This window comes from Populus alba, chromosome 6 (assembly GCF_005239225.2).
Source record: "Populus alba chromosome 6, ASM523922v2, whole genome shotgun sequence".
In the NCBI taxonomy this organism is placed as follows: domain Eukaryota; kingdom Viridiplantae; phylum Streptophyta; class Magnoliopsida; order Malpighiales; family Salicaceae; genus Populus; species Populus alba.
Window position 1 is genome coordinate 9,455,970 of NC_133289.1, and position 15,679 is coordinate 9,471,648.

General features: G+C 32.9%; 1 protein-coding gene across 1 annotated transcript; it reads right to left on the reverse strand.

Annotated features, from left to right (window-relative positions):
- Positions 1–6,804: 6,804 nt before the first annotated feature.
- On the reverse strand, positions 6,805–12,763 carry LOC118048225 (leucine-rich repeat receptor protein kinase HPCA1). Its single transcript, XM_035057820.2, has 19 exons — positions 12,228–12,763; positions 11,848–11,971; positions 11,679–11,750; positions 11,400–11,474; positions 11,224–11,295; positions 10,975–11,136; positions 10,771–10,845; positions 10,604–10,675; positions 10,455–10,526; positions 10,298–10,366; positions 10,146–10,220; positions 9,994–10,065; positions 9,773–9,907; positions 9,202–9,671; positions 8,957–9,109; positions 8,490–8,629; positions 8,043–8,262; positions 7,642–7,877; positions 6,805–7,544 (listed from the first exon to the last, which is right to left on the reverse strand). Exons 1-19 carry the CDS (start codon positions 12,322–12,324, stop codon positions 7,020–7,022), a joined length of 2,916 nt encoding a protein of 971 aa, XP_034913711.1. The 5' UTR covers positions 12,325–12,763; the 3' UTR covers positions 6,805–7,019.
- Positions 12,764–15,679: the final 2,916 nt, after the last annotated feature.

The following is a 15,679-nucleotide window of genomic DNA, read 5'->3' on the forward strand; positions in this document are numbered from 1 at the left end:
TCAATATTAAAAAAAATAACATCTTAAATCTTTTTTTAAAATTAAACAATGCTTTTTACTTGTTATTCGGGTTGCCGCTGGACCTGTCAAGTCTACTAAGTCATGTCGATGGAATTCCCGCATGATTTAGTTTTAAACTTCAGAAGTCGAGTTGAGAGGTTCCGAGGTTGATTCATTATGCCAAATTTAGTAACATTGTTAAATAGTTTCTTGCAACCCAAATATTTTTTTGATGTTTAAAAGAATTCTGATCCAACTTGTAGCGTTATGCGAGCCTGTAAACTAGTGTGAGTGTGTGTGTGTGTAATGAGGGATTGATTATGTATGTCAATTCAATTTACAAAAATAATATGATAATTTCATGACTTTTGACACTTTTGTTTATTTTATTTCATGTAAGTTTTTTTTAAAAAAAAAAAATTATATATTAGGTGGTGAAATGATGAGTAAGGAAGAAAAGAGGACCAAGGACCAAATAATATAATGAAAGATCATATAAATAAAAAAAATAAATAAATAAGGATTATCTTTCATTCAATAGAGATTCAAGCTAAACTAGAAAACATATAGGAAGAGGGTTGCAAGAGTAAGAAAAGCTTTGAACATAAAATTGCCATACAGAGATCCTCGTTCAAAAAGGAAAGAAAATAAAAATTTATGTATTTTTTATTTTTTTTCTAATTTGTCCCTAACACTATAAAATAGGGTCTCAAGTACACAAAAGAAAAAACACACTATAAATACCAAAGAGAAGTTAAACATATTTAATAAAATAAATAATGCAATGGAAGATCACATAAGTAAAGAAAATAATAAATAAGGATCATCTTTCATAAAATACAAGGTAATGCAAAACCATAAAAAAAAAATGTTGGAAGAGATTTTGCACTTGTAGGAAGGGGAGAAAAAATAATTTGTGACTATAAAATTTCCAAATTAGTGATCCTTATTTAAGAATATAAAAATTGACCTATATTTTATTTCTCTATTTTAATAGGAACCCAACACTATAAATTAAGGTCTAGGGTGCACAAAAGAAAATTACATTAGAAATATTCAAGATAAGTCAGTCATAAAAAAATATACACTTAAAAAGGAAAAGGGGACAAATGAAAAAAAATAAGAAAAATAAAACAAACTCTTTCCTAAAAATAATCCTTCATAATTTCTTTTTCTTTTTAATAAAAAAAATATTAAAACAAACTCACTCTAAATAGAACCAATCACCACCCTTTCCTTATTTTCCCATCAATCTCTGACAACAACGTAAAAACTCTATAAACCTCTCTCCACTTTCATAACTAGCCCTTTCAATGATTAGGAGCACCATCCAACCCATCAACGCAACAACCTATCTTCCATGTCAACCATCACCGCTAATAGACATTATTCACACTATAACCACAACCCATAAAAAACCACCATAATCCTTTTTTTCTCTTCACTTGAAACAAATAATGGTAGACAACAACAATAGCATAATCCATAAAGAAAATGATAAAAATAATCCAAAACTTGACATTGATCTCCCACCTCGAGCAATGGTGGGCTACACCACGTGTGTAAGCAAGGTGAGGGAGAGGAAGCACATTTGGTCCATTAACTCACACATTTTTTCCCTTCACCAAAACATGTGATTGTTTTTCATAATCCATGTCATACATCCACATATGGCAACTACATGTCTCCATTGTTATAGTCAGTTTGCAGTAACTTTTGGTCGACTTCATCAAATCATGAATGTCATTTTTGAATCCTAAATGAATTACTACTTTGTAAATAACTTTTAATGTATTATTAATTTGTAAATTTATTGTGATGAATACTTCAAGTGTTAAGGTTTGCATTATTGTATGGTGACCCTAAGGGTATAATGTCTATGGAGATTTATTTTTCAAGGTGTGATGAGGTTGGAATCAATACCCCACAATAACATTGGGAGGACGGGTAGCAACAAGATTATCTAAGGTGTAATTCTTGACCTCAATGTGGAATTTTTATGTGTGGATATTTATGTTTGTTGATTGAAAAACTTGTGCTTTTATGTTATGAAATAAACTACATGATTGTTTTCATATAAAAAAATATGAAAAATATATGGTTGCCTTTCTTAGTGTAGGTATATATTGATTGTTTTCTTTACCAAAGGATCAACTCGGGGATAGTATGATCCTTAAAAAAGTCAAGTCTTCTGCATGTTGAAACTTAGTTATTTTCATATAAAAATATATATATATTTTCATTTTTCTTTATCAAATAACCAATTTTGGGAATATTATGATCTTTAACTATTTATATCCTTTGAATCTTGAGACTTTGTTATTTTCATATAAAAAAAATTGTTTTTCTTTTTTTCCCTAAAAATCAACTTAGGGATGTATGATCTGTTAGGTTTTTTGGAATGCATATACACAGTGAAAATGATAAATTTTAAAATTTTCAAGAATCCTAAAAATCTCGTTAAACAGATTTAAAGTTTTTTAAGGTTTATACAAAGATTACATGAAGATTATATATTCTTTTCAACTTTGAATAATTACTTCAAAATTGCGTTGTTGCAAATCACAAGACATTTAATTAAGTATCTGGTCTCTAATGGTAATACACATGAACTAATAATGAGAAATATCATAAACCCTTTTAGGAGAAAGAGATTGTTATACCTTAGAGTGCTAGCTTTTTTCTTTTATGTTTTAAGTGTTTCTTGTATTATACTTTACTCATAGAAAATAAAAGGGCATAACTTTATATTTACAAAGAAACCTAAAAAAACCATGTAAATGAAAAAAAAATATCAATTTGCTCCTTAAATAATATCACATATATTATTTTGGGTTAATTTTAGAAATTTATTCAATTAAGTCCTTAGTTGATTGTTTCTAAGTCTAGAATTGTAATCTCCTATATTAATTACACTATAGTCCTCAATTTCTAAAACGTATTTATAATCAAGTCACATTTGATTAATCATCATATTTTAATTTATGATCAATGGTTTTTATGTGTGCGACCTATTAGATTTTTCAATAAATTGGCCTAAATATAAATCACAATCCTAAATAAAATAAAATTACATCAATTAAAAAATTAATTTATTATCAATTCAACAATCAATTGATTTATATTTGAATATCAAGTATAATATTTAGTAATATATCATAATCTCTCAAATATTAAGAAAGTCATAAGTGGTTTGGATTAACCTTGTAGTGATCAATTTCTCAATATAATTATTATCTCTTCATCAAGAATGTTCTAATTTAGATATTATAGCATGAAGTATGTTTGTTTTATTAAATCATTATAGTTTTTAACATTATTGTTATTGATTATTGGAATTATATTTGAAACTTTTTTCAAATCTCATTCCACCTTAGCCAAAGATTTCACAATCAATAATATTTAATAACAGATGAAACATTTTTAGTATTTCATCTAGGATAATGAACCCTCCTTTTATTACTTAAATACATTTATATAATTTATATTATACTCAATATTTACTTGTTTGTTATCCTTGATTAGGATGATGAGCCTTTTTATAGACATAAATAATCTCTTCATATGGAATTCTATTATGGGTTAGTTCAGTGTACATGTCATCTAACAAGCACTTATATATTAGTTTCAAGTATCTTTCATATCTCAGTTTATGAGAGCAACAATAAACTCTTAGATAGAATTCACATGAATAGTAAGATTCAATAAGAGTCGCAATGACTTAGTGTAAATTTAGAATAAATAGATGATGGAATATGAGAAAGATTTAAATTAGAAACAAAACACTTAAATTCAAGAAAAATCTAATTAAAAGAGACAAAGATAAAATTGAATAAGAAAAAGATATGGTGTAGCATTAAATTACTAGAAAGAAAGAGTTTTAGAGGGGGGAATTGAAATAAAGAAATTGGAGTTAATATGTATATAAAGACAATATATAAGGCCAATGTGCAAATAAAAAAAATATAAAGGGTTTAATATGTAAATTAATGATAGATGTCATATAAATAGGAGGTTTGGCTTCTAAAGGAAGCCAATTTTAGCTGGCTGAAATTGAGGGAGATAGAGAGAGGAGGATCTATGCAATTTTCTCATAATTTTTTTTGTTAAACAGTATAAAAAACAAAAGATTTAAGGGAGTTTTGGGAGATCAAGAACTCAAAGTCAAGGGATTGAAGAGAATATAAGTTTGAAATTGAGGGTTTTTAGAGGAAGTGAAGGGAAAAGGAAAAGGTGAAGATAACTTGGGTTATTCTTGTATTTTTCTCTTAATCCATCAAGGGTAAGAAATTCATCTTAGTTGATTAGATTGAATGAAAATGTGATATGTGATATGAGATGTGTTGAATGTGTTAGTTTATGTGAAAATGAGATTTTGAACTACAGTTGTTTCCTTTGATGTTTTTATGGTGGAATGATGTTGTTTATATTATGAGTAGTAATTGAATAACAATTTGACTAAGAGAGTTTTGTCTTTAAAAGGAAGATTTGATTAAGTTGAATTATGTAAGATTAATGTTAAATGGTATTAAAAGGAGTATTGACATGATGTTGTTGCTTTGAATGATGAGGAAATACTTGGAAACATTTAGTTACTTGTTAAATTTTACAGGCTAAAAATAGAACAGTTTTATCACCTTAACTTTCAACTAAACATTAAGTCTGAAAATGATAAAATTTGATATATATATCTTCAAGAAAGTTATAGATATAGTTGTTAGCATTAAATCCAACTGGTTTTTCATAAATCGGAGCTATGAAACTTCAGATATGGGTTAAAAATTAAAAAGAGGTCTAACTAGGACCCTATTAGACAGATTCCACAAGTTATTGTGTAGGATGATTTTCGATGTATAGAATGTATAGATGGAATAAATAGATTCATAACTCTGCATAAAAGTTGTATCTTTATCTCTTAGCTTTATAACGAAACAAATCATGCTTAAAATTGAGTTCTACAACTCTGGTTATGATTGAAACATTAAACATTGTTCTAAGGGGTTTAGGCTAAATGTGATGAAAATAATCAATTTTCAATCTTCATTTGGAAGTGATATTGATTTCGAGTTTGAAATAATGGAAATTATAAAAAATAAAACAAAAGTGTCCATATGTGAAACTTTAAGAAATTGTCCTAGTTAGTAAGTTAAAAATTCATAGTGAATAAAAGTTGAAGTGGAGTTTACGACTTTAATGAAATTGTTGATGATGTTTGTATCTTTATTGGTACAAAAAAGGCTACATTTGTGAGACAACAACAAGGTGTCATGTCCAGAGGTCATACACCATGTAGGTGATCATCACCTTACTCATATTTAAATAAGTTTTGTTTTTTTCTTTATTGTCAATATTTTGTTAGATCAATATATATACACTATATTGGAAGAATAACATAAAGAAGGAAAATGCAAATTAAAAAAAGGTATAAGGATATAAATATACCAGATTTATTAGTATCTATGAGAGGATGAATGGATTTATTAGCATCCGCGAGAGGATGACTGAATTGATTGATATCTATGAAAAAATGACTGAATTTATTGGCAAACAAATGAGTTCACTAAATTTATTAGTATCCATGAGAGGATAACCATATTATTGATGGTATGATGAAATATCCAATATGAGTTAAAATGTTATATAAAGTATAATATCGTTGATAATCATGTTAATCCTTTAGCAAGTAAATTGTTGTTTTTAATAATATTTTAAAAAAAAATTATGTGTTTAATTATGCAATTAATGTGATTAATTGTGGTATTTCAAGTTCCTCGCAAACTAGACGTTTGCGACCGCAGTGTTAGATATTAATGTCATTGCTGGATAATGTAATCATGTAATACAATATTGTGAACTACAATGTCTGTAAATAAGTTTGAATTCCTTTATGTCATGTAATTAATGTCATTTTGGTAAATTGTAAAATTGCAATGAACAAATACATGAACTTTATAAAGTTTAATTATTTCAAATTTGGCATATTTGATTATTGTGGAAAAAAAATATTTCTCTTAAAAATCCAATTCTAACTAAAAATCCAATTCTGTTTTTTTTTTTTAATGGATTTTCAATGTTTAAACCTAACTATTATACAATTCAAGATTCAAAATAAAGGTAAAAAAAGGAAGCAGGTAAAGATTCAGAATTTGAGCAGAAGCTTTCCCCTCTTCCCTACATGATCTGCCTTTCCCCTTCCTTCCATTCCCCATTAGAATTTCACAAAAAAAAAAAAGCATATGGGAGGGAGGATTATGTTTTGATTCTGTGTTTGTGGAAAGGAGAGAGGAAATAGCATGATCAATATAAATTTTGAATGATTAGCATAGGCAATTGTAATTTATGAAATTAATGAGAGAAAGTGCAAATTTTGGGAATCTCAAACTAATTTTCCTGGATATTAATTATTTACTAATAATACCACATTTGCAATATTAATTTTATGATGAGTGTTTAACCATTATTAATTTGAATGATGTGTTGCACTGAAAACCTAACTATCTTGTCACTAAATATCTAATAAGCCATTTAATAGAAAAAAATTTAAAATTAAGAGGTTTGTTAATTTTAAAATTTATAAAATTAATCAAAAGTATATCTAAACTAACTCAAATATTTATATTAATAATAATAAAAAATTATCTTATCACCTAAATAATTTAGAAAAAAAACTGATTTGATGGTGACATCATTAATTAATTGACAAGTATTCCTTTGCTTACGCGGATATCCTCGGGAAAAAACCCTCACCTGCACAAATAATTATTCTGTGTCTGAGCAAAATTCATGGAGCCGAAGGAAAAGAGAAACTAGAAATTAAGAAAAGAAGGCAAGCAATCCCTTCTTCTTCTTCTACAGACCTTTCATATATATGATTGAAAAGAAAGGCTAATAAGGTCAAAATGTGTAAACTGCACACTTCTACTACTACAATAAAATAAAGGCATTTTGTTTTCATTTTGGATTGAACACAGTTAACCTGAAAAAGGAAGGAAAAAATAGAAAAAAGAGTTGAACATTTGCTACGTTGATTCAGCTTTTCCTGAGAGGTTGGAGCCACCACTGTGATCAAAGGCATCGTTGTCGACGCTGTTAACATCCTTATTCTTAGCTAAAACATCATTGTAAGGATGTCTAAGAGGACCAACTCCTGAAGCTCCAAAGTCTGTAGCAGAAGAAGATGCTGATGTGGTTGAGTTCGTGTTCATCCCATCATTTTTCAGTATCATTTCTATTTCCTTCACCACCTCACTCATTGGTGGACGTTCTGCTGCTGACTCTTCAACACACTGCATTGCCAATTCCAAAAACCTCCTAAATCCTACAAGATTCCCAATGTTTCTAATGCCTGGATCCATTATTTCTTTCAATCCATGGTGCTCTTGATCATCCCTGTCCATTGTCGTTCTTACTTCCCGGACAATGTACTTCCCTTTCTCTATAGGCTGCTTTGCTATTATCAGTTCAAGCATGACCACCCCAAAACTGTACACGTCGCTCTTCTCCGTTAATTGCTGTGTCATGTAATATTCTGGATCCAGATAACCCTGCATGAACATGATTAGCGCCAAATTTGTCCATAAAGACAGATATGGCAATATTCTCATCCTTTGGATTTACTAAAGGAAAAGTAATTATACTGACCAGGGTGCCTTTAACCTGAGTTGAAACATGTCCTTTTGAGATGTCTGATACCAGCTTTGACAGGCCAAAATCAGCAACCTTTGCAGTCAAGTTTTCATCCAACAGAATGTTGGTGGTCTTGACGTCTCTGTGGATTATAGGAGGGTCCGCAAGCTCGTGCAAGTAAGTTAATCCTCTAGCCGAGCCAAGAGCAATGCGAAGCCTCCTTTTCCAGTCAAGATAAATCCCAGACTTTCCTACAATTTAACAATGTGCATACTGATTCAGACGAAGTTTTCTTGGGTGGCCGTTGTAAATGCCCACGGGTGGCCGGAAAAATTTAAACAGAAACTTACTCAATGTCCTGGAAATATTATTCTCAATGCTTACTTGCATGACTATGGTGGTAGAAGTGAGCATACCTGACAAGCTTTCCCGCAATGTTCCATTAGGCATGTATTCATAGACTAGCATCTGTTCTCCTTGTTCAAAACAAAAACCCACAAGACCAACAAGGTTCTTGTGATGGACCCGTGATAGCAACTCGATTTCAGTCTTGAACTCGAGCCCTCCCTGCATTGATCCTTTCTGAGCTCTTTTGATTGCCACAACTTGGCCATCAGAAAGCATTCCTCTATACACCTGAACAAGACAAAAAAATTAGAAGGGGCCAGGTAATAAATTAGAAGGGAGCTAAGAAAATCTATTCCTCTGTCACAAATATTTATAAGGGAGGAGCATTTTTTTGCAGGGGCCAAGGCCCCTGCCAGCCCCCCCCTCCCTCCGCCACTGCCTGGAGACAATGTATACGAGATGACCAAGGAACAATTTTCTGGTAAATATATCCTGACAAAATCTTGAATATATACCTTTCCATAGCCTCCAGAACCTATCTCATTACTTTGCGAAAAGTTGTTAGTGCACTTTTTAAGTTCATCATAAGAGAACCATCTTGCTCCCTTCAACTGAGGTGCCCCGCCACTATCATTGCCACTCGGAGCCCAGGAAGCTGGAAATTACACAAAGGTTTTATTGCACAAGCCAAAAGTTCTTTGATGCTGCCTTTAGCCAGCATCTTAATGATTTAAGGGTGATCTTAATGATTAAAGGGTGATTATGAGTATAGTAGCAGTTGTTTTTTAAAGTATTTTCATTTTGAAATGAATTAAAATACTATTCTTTTTTATTTTTTAAAAATTATTTTTAATATTGAGCACATCAAAACAATAAAAAATATTAAAAAAATTAAAATTTTCATGAAACTCCATTTGAAATGCAGTTCGAAACTGCGCCTTAATTGGAAGCAAGAATATTAAAGATGTTATGTGTTGATTACCAAATGGTTTACTTAATCCAATAGCTTTTTCTGCACGTTTCTTCTGACGAATTGCATATATCCCTACCCCGACAAGGCTCATAACCAGTAAGCCACAGCCAATTCCTATCCCAACAACCACACCAGCGCTCAAAGAATTTCCTCTGGAACCACCTGAAACATGTTTTCTTTTTCTAGTCAATTGACTATTCCAAGGATGGTAGGACAGAAACTAGATGCATGAATAAAGATATGAATTAAGTTACCTGGAAAAGGGTAATTCGATGCAATAAAATAGTAGGGCCCAAAATATTTGGGAGGCTTGTACGTTTGGTTGCTCAGGGCAAATCCAATCCTCTGAATTTCAGACCTATTAAAAAAATTTCCAGTGGGTGGAAATAGCGCGACCTGCACCTGAAGGTAGTCGTCAACGTTAAAAAAAGGGTTCTGAAGAAAAACTGAGCCAGGAGTTAGGCCCAGCTGGTTCCAAAGTGACATCTCTAGTGAATGAAACGTATTATCATTGGACAATTCCCGGAAGGAGGGTCCTCTGAAGTACAGAGTCCCTTCATATGGATAGGCACATTCACAACTCTGAGGGCTGAGCTTCTGTTCAATGGGACACAGTTTACTTCCACAATTTGCAAGGCTAGTGGAATAAGGCTTTGTAGACTGTTGCTGGAGTTGACAGTAACTGGTATTTGAGAGGGCAATGCACACCGGGTTTCCTACAAGTCTGAGTGCATAATAATGAAAATTGAGATTGATGGCGATCGAGTGGTTGAAAGAATCACATTTCTCCACGTAAATGAATGCAAGTTCTAGAAATCTGCTCACATTAATCTGTTTGTGTAATCAGCCGTCAGTGTTACGGAGGAAATCTGGTTGTTCTGCAGATCAACAAGTTGGAGTTGTGGACTGATGCTGACACTCATGTTGAAGGAGCCATTGAATGCATTATTCCTCAACAACCTTCCAAAATTTGAAGAAACGAATGATCAATTTGCACTTTCTAAAATTGTTTTTAGGAGCTCAAATGGCATTTGGTCAAGACTTACACTTGCTGTATCTGAGGAAAACTGAAGACTTCTGATGGAAAAGTCCCTTGAAGAGATCCTTGCTCTATGACTCTGCAGCATGGATTTTCGAAATGAGACTACAAATCTATAACGTTTCCAGATAGTACATTTCTGATGTGCCGGATACTTACAAGGTGGTGAGAGATGGTAAGGTTGAGAACCAATCAGGAGCTTCTGAAGATTCGAAAGAATTGTTGCTAAGATCCCTGCAAAAATAAGTTATGGATACGCATTCATTAGCATGAAAAAAGGACAAGTTAAAAGAGCAGAAAAGGGAACTTACACATAATTGAGGGCGTCCATTCTACTTAAATTTGGAAACGGGCCTCTCAGTTTATTGTGTGCTAAATTCCTGAAAGAAACATGTTAGGGAGGAAAGGTCGTTATGTTTAACGGAGTGAAACACGGCCTTGTTAAACTGTGAAAGTAAAAGTACCCACAATTCGTTGAGGTTCGTGAGGTTGTTCAAATTATCTGGGACCTCCCCGTCTAAAGAGTTTCTGTCAAGTCGACTGAAGCAAACAAAATGAGTCAGAGTCCCAATCGAGCTCGCAGAGAGGATTATTATTTAAGGGAGGAAGATACTCACAGAACCTCAAGACTCTGAACTTGGCATATTGTGGACGGAATATTTCCTTCAAGTTGGTTCCCATCGAACAATCTGTCATTAAGGAATCACAAGCAATTAGAAGGACACAACTGGGGGTAAAAGAACATAATTAGAGAAACAAAAGCACTGTCTGGCCACCAACTTACACGTGTATCAGCATCATATCAGAGTTGAAAAGTTCAGGTGGAAGGGAACCTGAAAGCTGGTTTTTATTGAAATGGCTGCAAATTCAGAAGACTAACTATTAAATGTGCTATATTTAGTTATTTAATTGAATTTCTAGACACAGTATCAAAATACAATTCTTACTCATCTTTCGCATGAGAGGTGTTTAGAAAAAATTTACTCACAAGTGCTTAGCATTTAGTAGCAGGTCCAAGCCTGGGATGGTGCCTTTCGAGATTGGGATGGTTCCTGTCAACTGATTGTCTGCAAGGTCCAGCCAGTAGAGTTTGGAGAGTTTACCCAGGGAAGGTGGGATTCCGCCGGAGAACTTGTTTGAGTTGAGAGCCCTGTGAAAAGTGTTGAATAAAGGGAAGATATAGTACCCCTCTTGATTCGTATGTACTCATAATTGTTACTAGTTTAACCAGTCTTACAAGAAGGATAGCTTGGCGAGATTGCCCAGCTCATCTGGAATGCTACCGCTGAAGCCACAACCAGCAAGGATTCTGAAAAGGTGCAGGAAAGACGCGTAAAATACACTTTCTTCGATATTCATGGAAGAATTATATAAGCCGGCCGGCGAAGTAGAAAAGTGGGTATTTCATCTTACAGGATGCTCAAGTTCAGCAGGTCTCCTAACCGTGGAGAGAGGGGTCCTGTGAGGTTTGAGTTAAATGACAGGTCCCTGCAATAAAATAGCCTTCATGCTTGAATATTTAAGCTTTAAGATACATAGATTATTTACATGCATCGGACAGTTTTGTGGAAATGTGTATGTTTCAATTCGAAACATGCTTGGTTATAAATAATCTTGCTAAGGTAGAACGCTGCTTTGAATTTCTTGTAATATATAAACTAGTTCCTGTTAGATAGATATCAGGAAACTCACAAGGATCTCAATGCGGCCAGTCCTCCAATATCACCACTTAGCTTCCCTACGAGGCTCATGGTTGATAACCCCCTGAAATGTATCAAATACATAGTGATGATCAGAGAAGAGATGAGAGATGATTAATAATAATAAATTACAGATCATGTTGAGGAAATTCAGTACTGACAATGCAGTGATCCTTGAATTGGAGCATGTGACTCCTTCCCAGGGTGCTCCACATGGATCATCAGACTGGTCCCAGCTAGGTGGTGTGTTTTGCCATTGACTCTTGAGTGATTTGAGTGCTGCCGCTGCACCACCGCACAAAAACCATTGTTAAAATCATCAACTAGTGGCTCTAGGTGTGACAGCATGCAGTAGGAAATGTGATAGATATTCCAATAGAGCAATCCTGGCTAGCTAGCTACAACTTGTGATCAAAACTGTCAGAAAAATATCGATCAAAGTCATAATAATATAACTGACTCATGGAAGAAAATATATGAATGGAGTGAATAGGAGAAGAAGATGGAGGGAGGGAGGCAGGAAAGCGGTTGGACTAATCACCGTCACGAGGGTCTGTGTCGGAGAGAAGGAGATGAATTCCTGAAGTAAAGAAAGAGAGGAAGAGGAGTAACCGGGAAGTGGCTCCGCCCAGTCCCATTGCCGCTGCAGTTCTGAATATTAAAGCCAGGCTACTTCCACCATAAACTAGGTACAAAAACAGGTCTAAGATTGTTGCCGGCCTGGCCTCATTTGCCGAGGAACAAGGAATGAATGTGGACGTTGCTGCTCTGTCATCATATCAACAAGAGAGAAAAAAATAAAAAGTCCTCTCCAATGTGCTTTCTTTTAATTGATTTTGTCTTGTCTTAGAAGCCACTCTATGCCCTAACCATTCCCACTATAACATATGCTTGTTAGCGGATTTAATTAGCCATAATGATATTGCCATCATCTCCTTCGTCTTCATCTCCACAGCGTCTCTTCTGCATGTCTCGTTCATAATCATTATTAAAAACAGATTTAATTTGGACGTCTTGCTGTTTCCTCCACCACCCTTCCATCAACTTATTATTTTGCCACTGAGGAGATTTGCATCGGCATCTTTCAGAACGGCCCAATGGTCGATATTCTCTTACTTCCATTCTTTCTTATTATTATTGCTCCCAACCACACCACTATATATTTTGCAATCATCGTCGTCCATCTCGTCAGGTCCATGCCATGATTTTATTTTATCAAAAAACACCTTTTTTTATTTTTTACAGTTGGGCATTGGGTGGTCAGGACATTATTATGGACTCCAAAACCTAGGAAACAGGCCACGTAAGACAGATCAACGGCTGATCCATCAACTAAGCGGCATTTTGATCCCCTTGCTGTCTCGAAGTGGAAGCCGTTCCCCGTCCATTATCACCCATGCCTTGTTGAAAAAAACAAAGACATCGCATATCAATGCTTTGTTTCCACCGCGTGCGTCCACTCACCCATCTATCCGAGTAATACCTATTTATTTTTATATTTTAAAAATATCTTTTAAAAGTTATTTTTTATGTTTTTTATTTAATTTTTTTTATTTTCAGATTATTTTAATGTGTTAATTATCAATAAATAAAAATTTAAATAAAAAATACTATAAAAACAATTAAAATCACACTTTATCCATCAGATCTTCGGATCATAAGACCAAACTTCAAATCGAGGAAACTCTTCAGCTTTCTGGCACGAGAAAGCCTAGCTAGCATATGAAGTTGTAATAATCACTTATGTACGTACGGTTGCTTGTAAATTAAGGTTAAAAAACCACTTGGAAGCACTTATGCCCGTGGGGGAACCGTTTATAATAACAAAACCTAGAGAGGTAAACATTAGACATTTACGTGATCTTAAAAGTTTCTTTAAGTGATTAATATCCATTCAAACAAATGAGAAAAAAAATTAGGAAATTGAGAATTATCTGACAAACAATTGGTAAAGATAGTAGACAAAAAAAGAAGGTTAAACGATACAAAATAGAAAATCCAAGAACAATATTGAATTAAAGAACTAAGAATCGGATGGTTGAAGGCAATTAAACTAATTCATGTATACAAAAACAACAATTAACATTGAAAAATAATAAGTTTAAGAGCATAATGGATTAATATCATCAAAGAATTCATCCATACCATTAATTGTTAATTTCAAGCTTCTTCTTTTTTCCATCTGTAGCTTGAAATATAAGAGGAAATAATGAAACAAATGGGTTCGACAAGAGAGATGGGTTTTCTCCTCCTCTCTTTTTACATTGATGCATGGAGGAAAGTAAAGAAAAGAAGGCCTTTAAATTCAATTTATGGATTCTGAAGAACACAAAGAGAGAAAGGCTAGCTAGGAGTCAAAGATTTTTGCCTCTAAATTAGAGAGAGAAATACAGAAAATTCAATCCTTTCAATTTTCGGATGAATGAATGATAATACAGAAATAATAAATAAATGAAGGGTGTTTTAATTATCCATGTCTTCATATTCTCACCCCCCATAGACATTAAAATTCCATTAATTATTAAATACAAAATGAATATACCAATGTTATTTTTTTCATGAAAAGTAAACTTACACTTGTTGTTATTATTTGTAGTTTGTGGATTACATAGAGATATTAAAGTAGAGCGTACCAAGCGAAGCATATATAAAAGAACATTCATATCTGCTTCTCTAGGTTTTATTTCTTATTTTGTTGTCATAGACAATTAATAGGTTGGTGGTGCGGGGCAATGCTTTCATGGTGTAAAGAGATGTTATGAAAAATTATTAATATTCTTTGGATTATTAGGATTTCTTGGGCAACTAAGTATATATAAATATATATTATGTAATCCTATTTTGACATGGTAAAAAATAAAAACTCATCTCATCATTCTTGTTAAAGTAAATATATTATCGAATTATTCAATCTTGTATTCTTTCTAGTTTCTCTCTTATTACAATATTTATCAATAATTACTAACAGTTATAATTTAAAAAACCATTGAAAAACCCTCCACGTATATTCATTCATTTAATTATAGAATTAATCATTTAAAATAAATGACCAATACCTTAAGTCCTTTTCGCTACTACGAGGGGTGGAAGCTGCTTTCTTTTTTATTTTTATTTTTTATTTTTTCTTGTGCCAAAGCAAGTAGCAGTATGTCTACAGTTGCATGGATTTAGATATCGTCGATAAAAAAAACTAAAACTAGGTAGATAAACCCAAAAATCAACACCTACCCACCCGTAAGCTACTCTTTTCAGGGGCTGCAGATACGGAACCATGAAGTCTACATTGCACGTGTTCCACACTAACGCGCAAATATTACTCCCAGATGGTTTGTGGCTTTGTGCTGTCCACTGCTGCAGTGCAGGGCCAACCAAGGATTCATAGCTGAATGCTCGAAAGCTTGACCACTTCAGATCCACCGGCCGGCAACGGGATCCGTCAGCATCACACAGCGTTTCGACTATCCCCACTACTTTTATTGTTACTCCCACACCACAGTTTAACAGACTGGCATTACCTACCCTCTCTATATTTCCTTTTAAATTGAAATCCCACCTCCAAAATGCTCTAAACATTATACATAGGTATAGCTTTTTATTCAAACTTTATTTCAAATAAAAAAAAATTATTTCAAGGAATTATCATTAGTATTAAATAAAACTCTTACTAATTAATACCTAAGAGTAGTGTATTGATGATGATATCCAAGTATAAAGATAATAATATTTGCATAAAAAATAAAAGAAAAGCATAAATAACAACAAAATCACAAGATTTTATAACCTATTTTGGAATTAACTATGTATTTAATTAAATAAAAAGGAAATAAAAACACAAGGTAATTATCAATGGCACTAATTTTCACACAAGATTTTTAAAGTTAATATTAACTTTGATGCGAAAACTAAAACACTTGTAAAAGATTTTTTTTAATAAATATGAGGATTCTTGAATATTTAAATAATTATATTTGTAGAGACTATGAAAATATATAA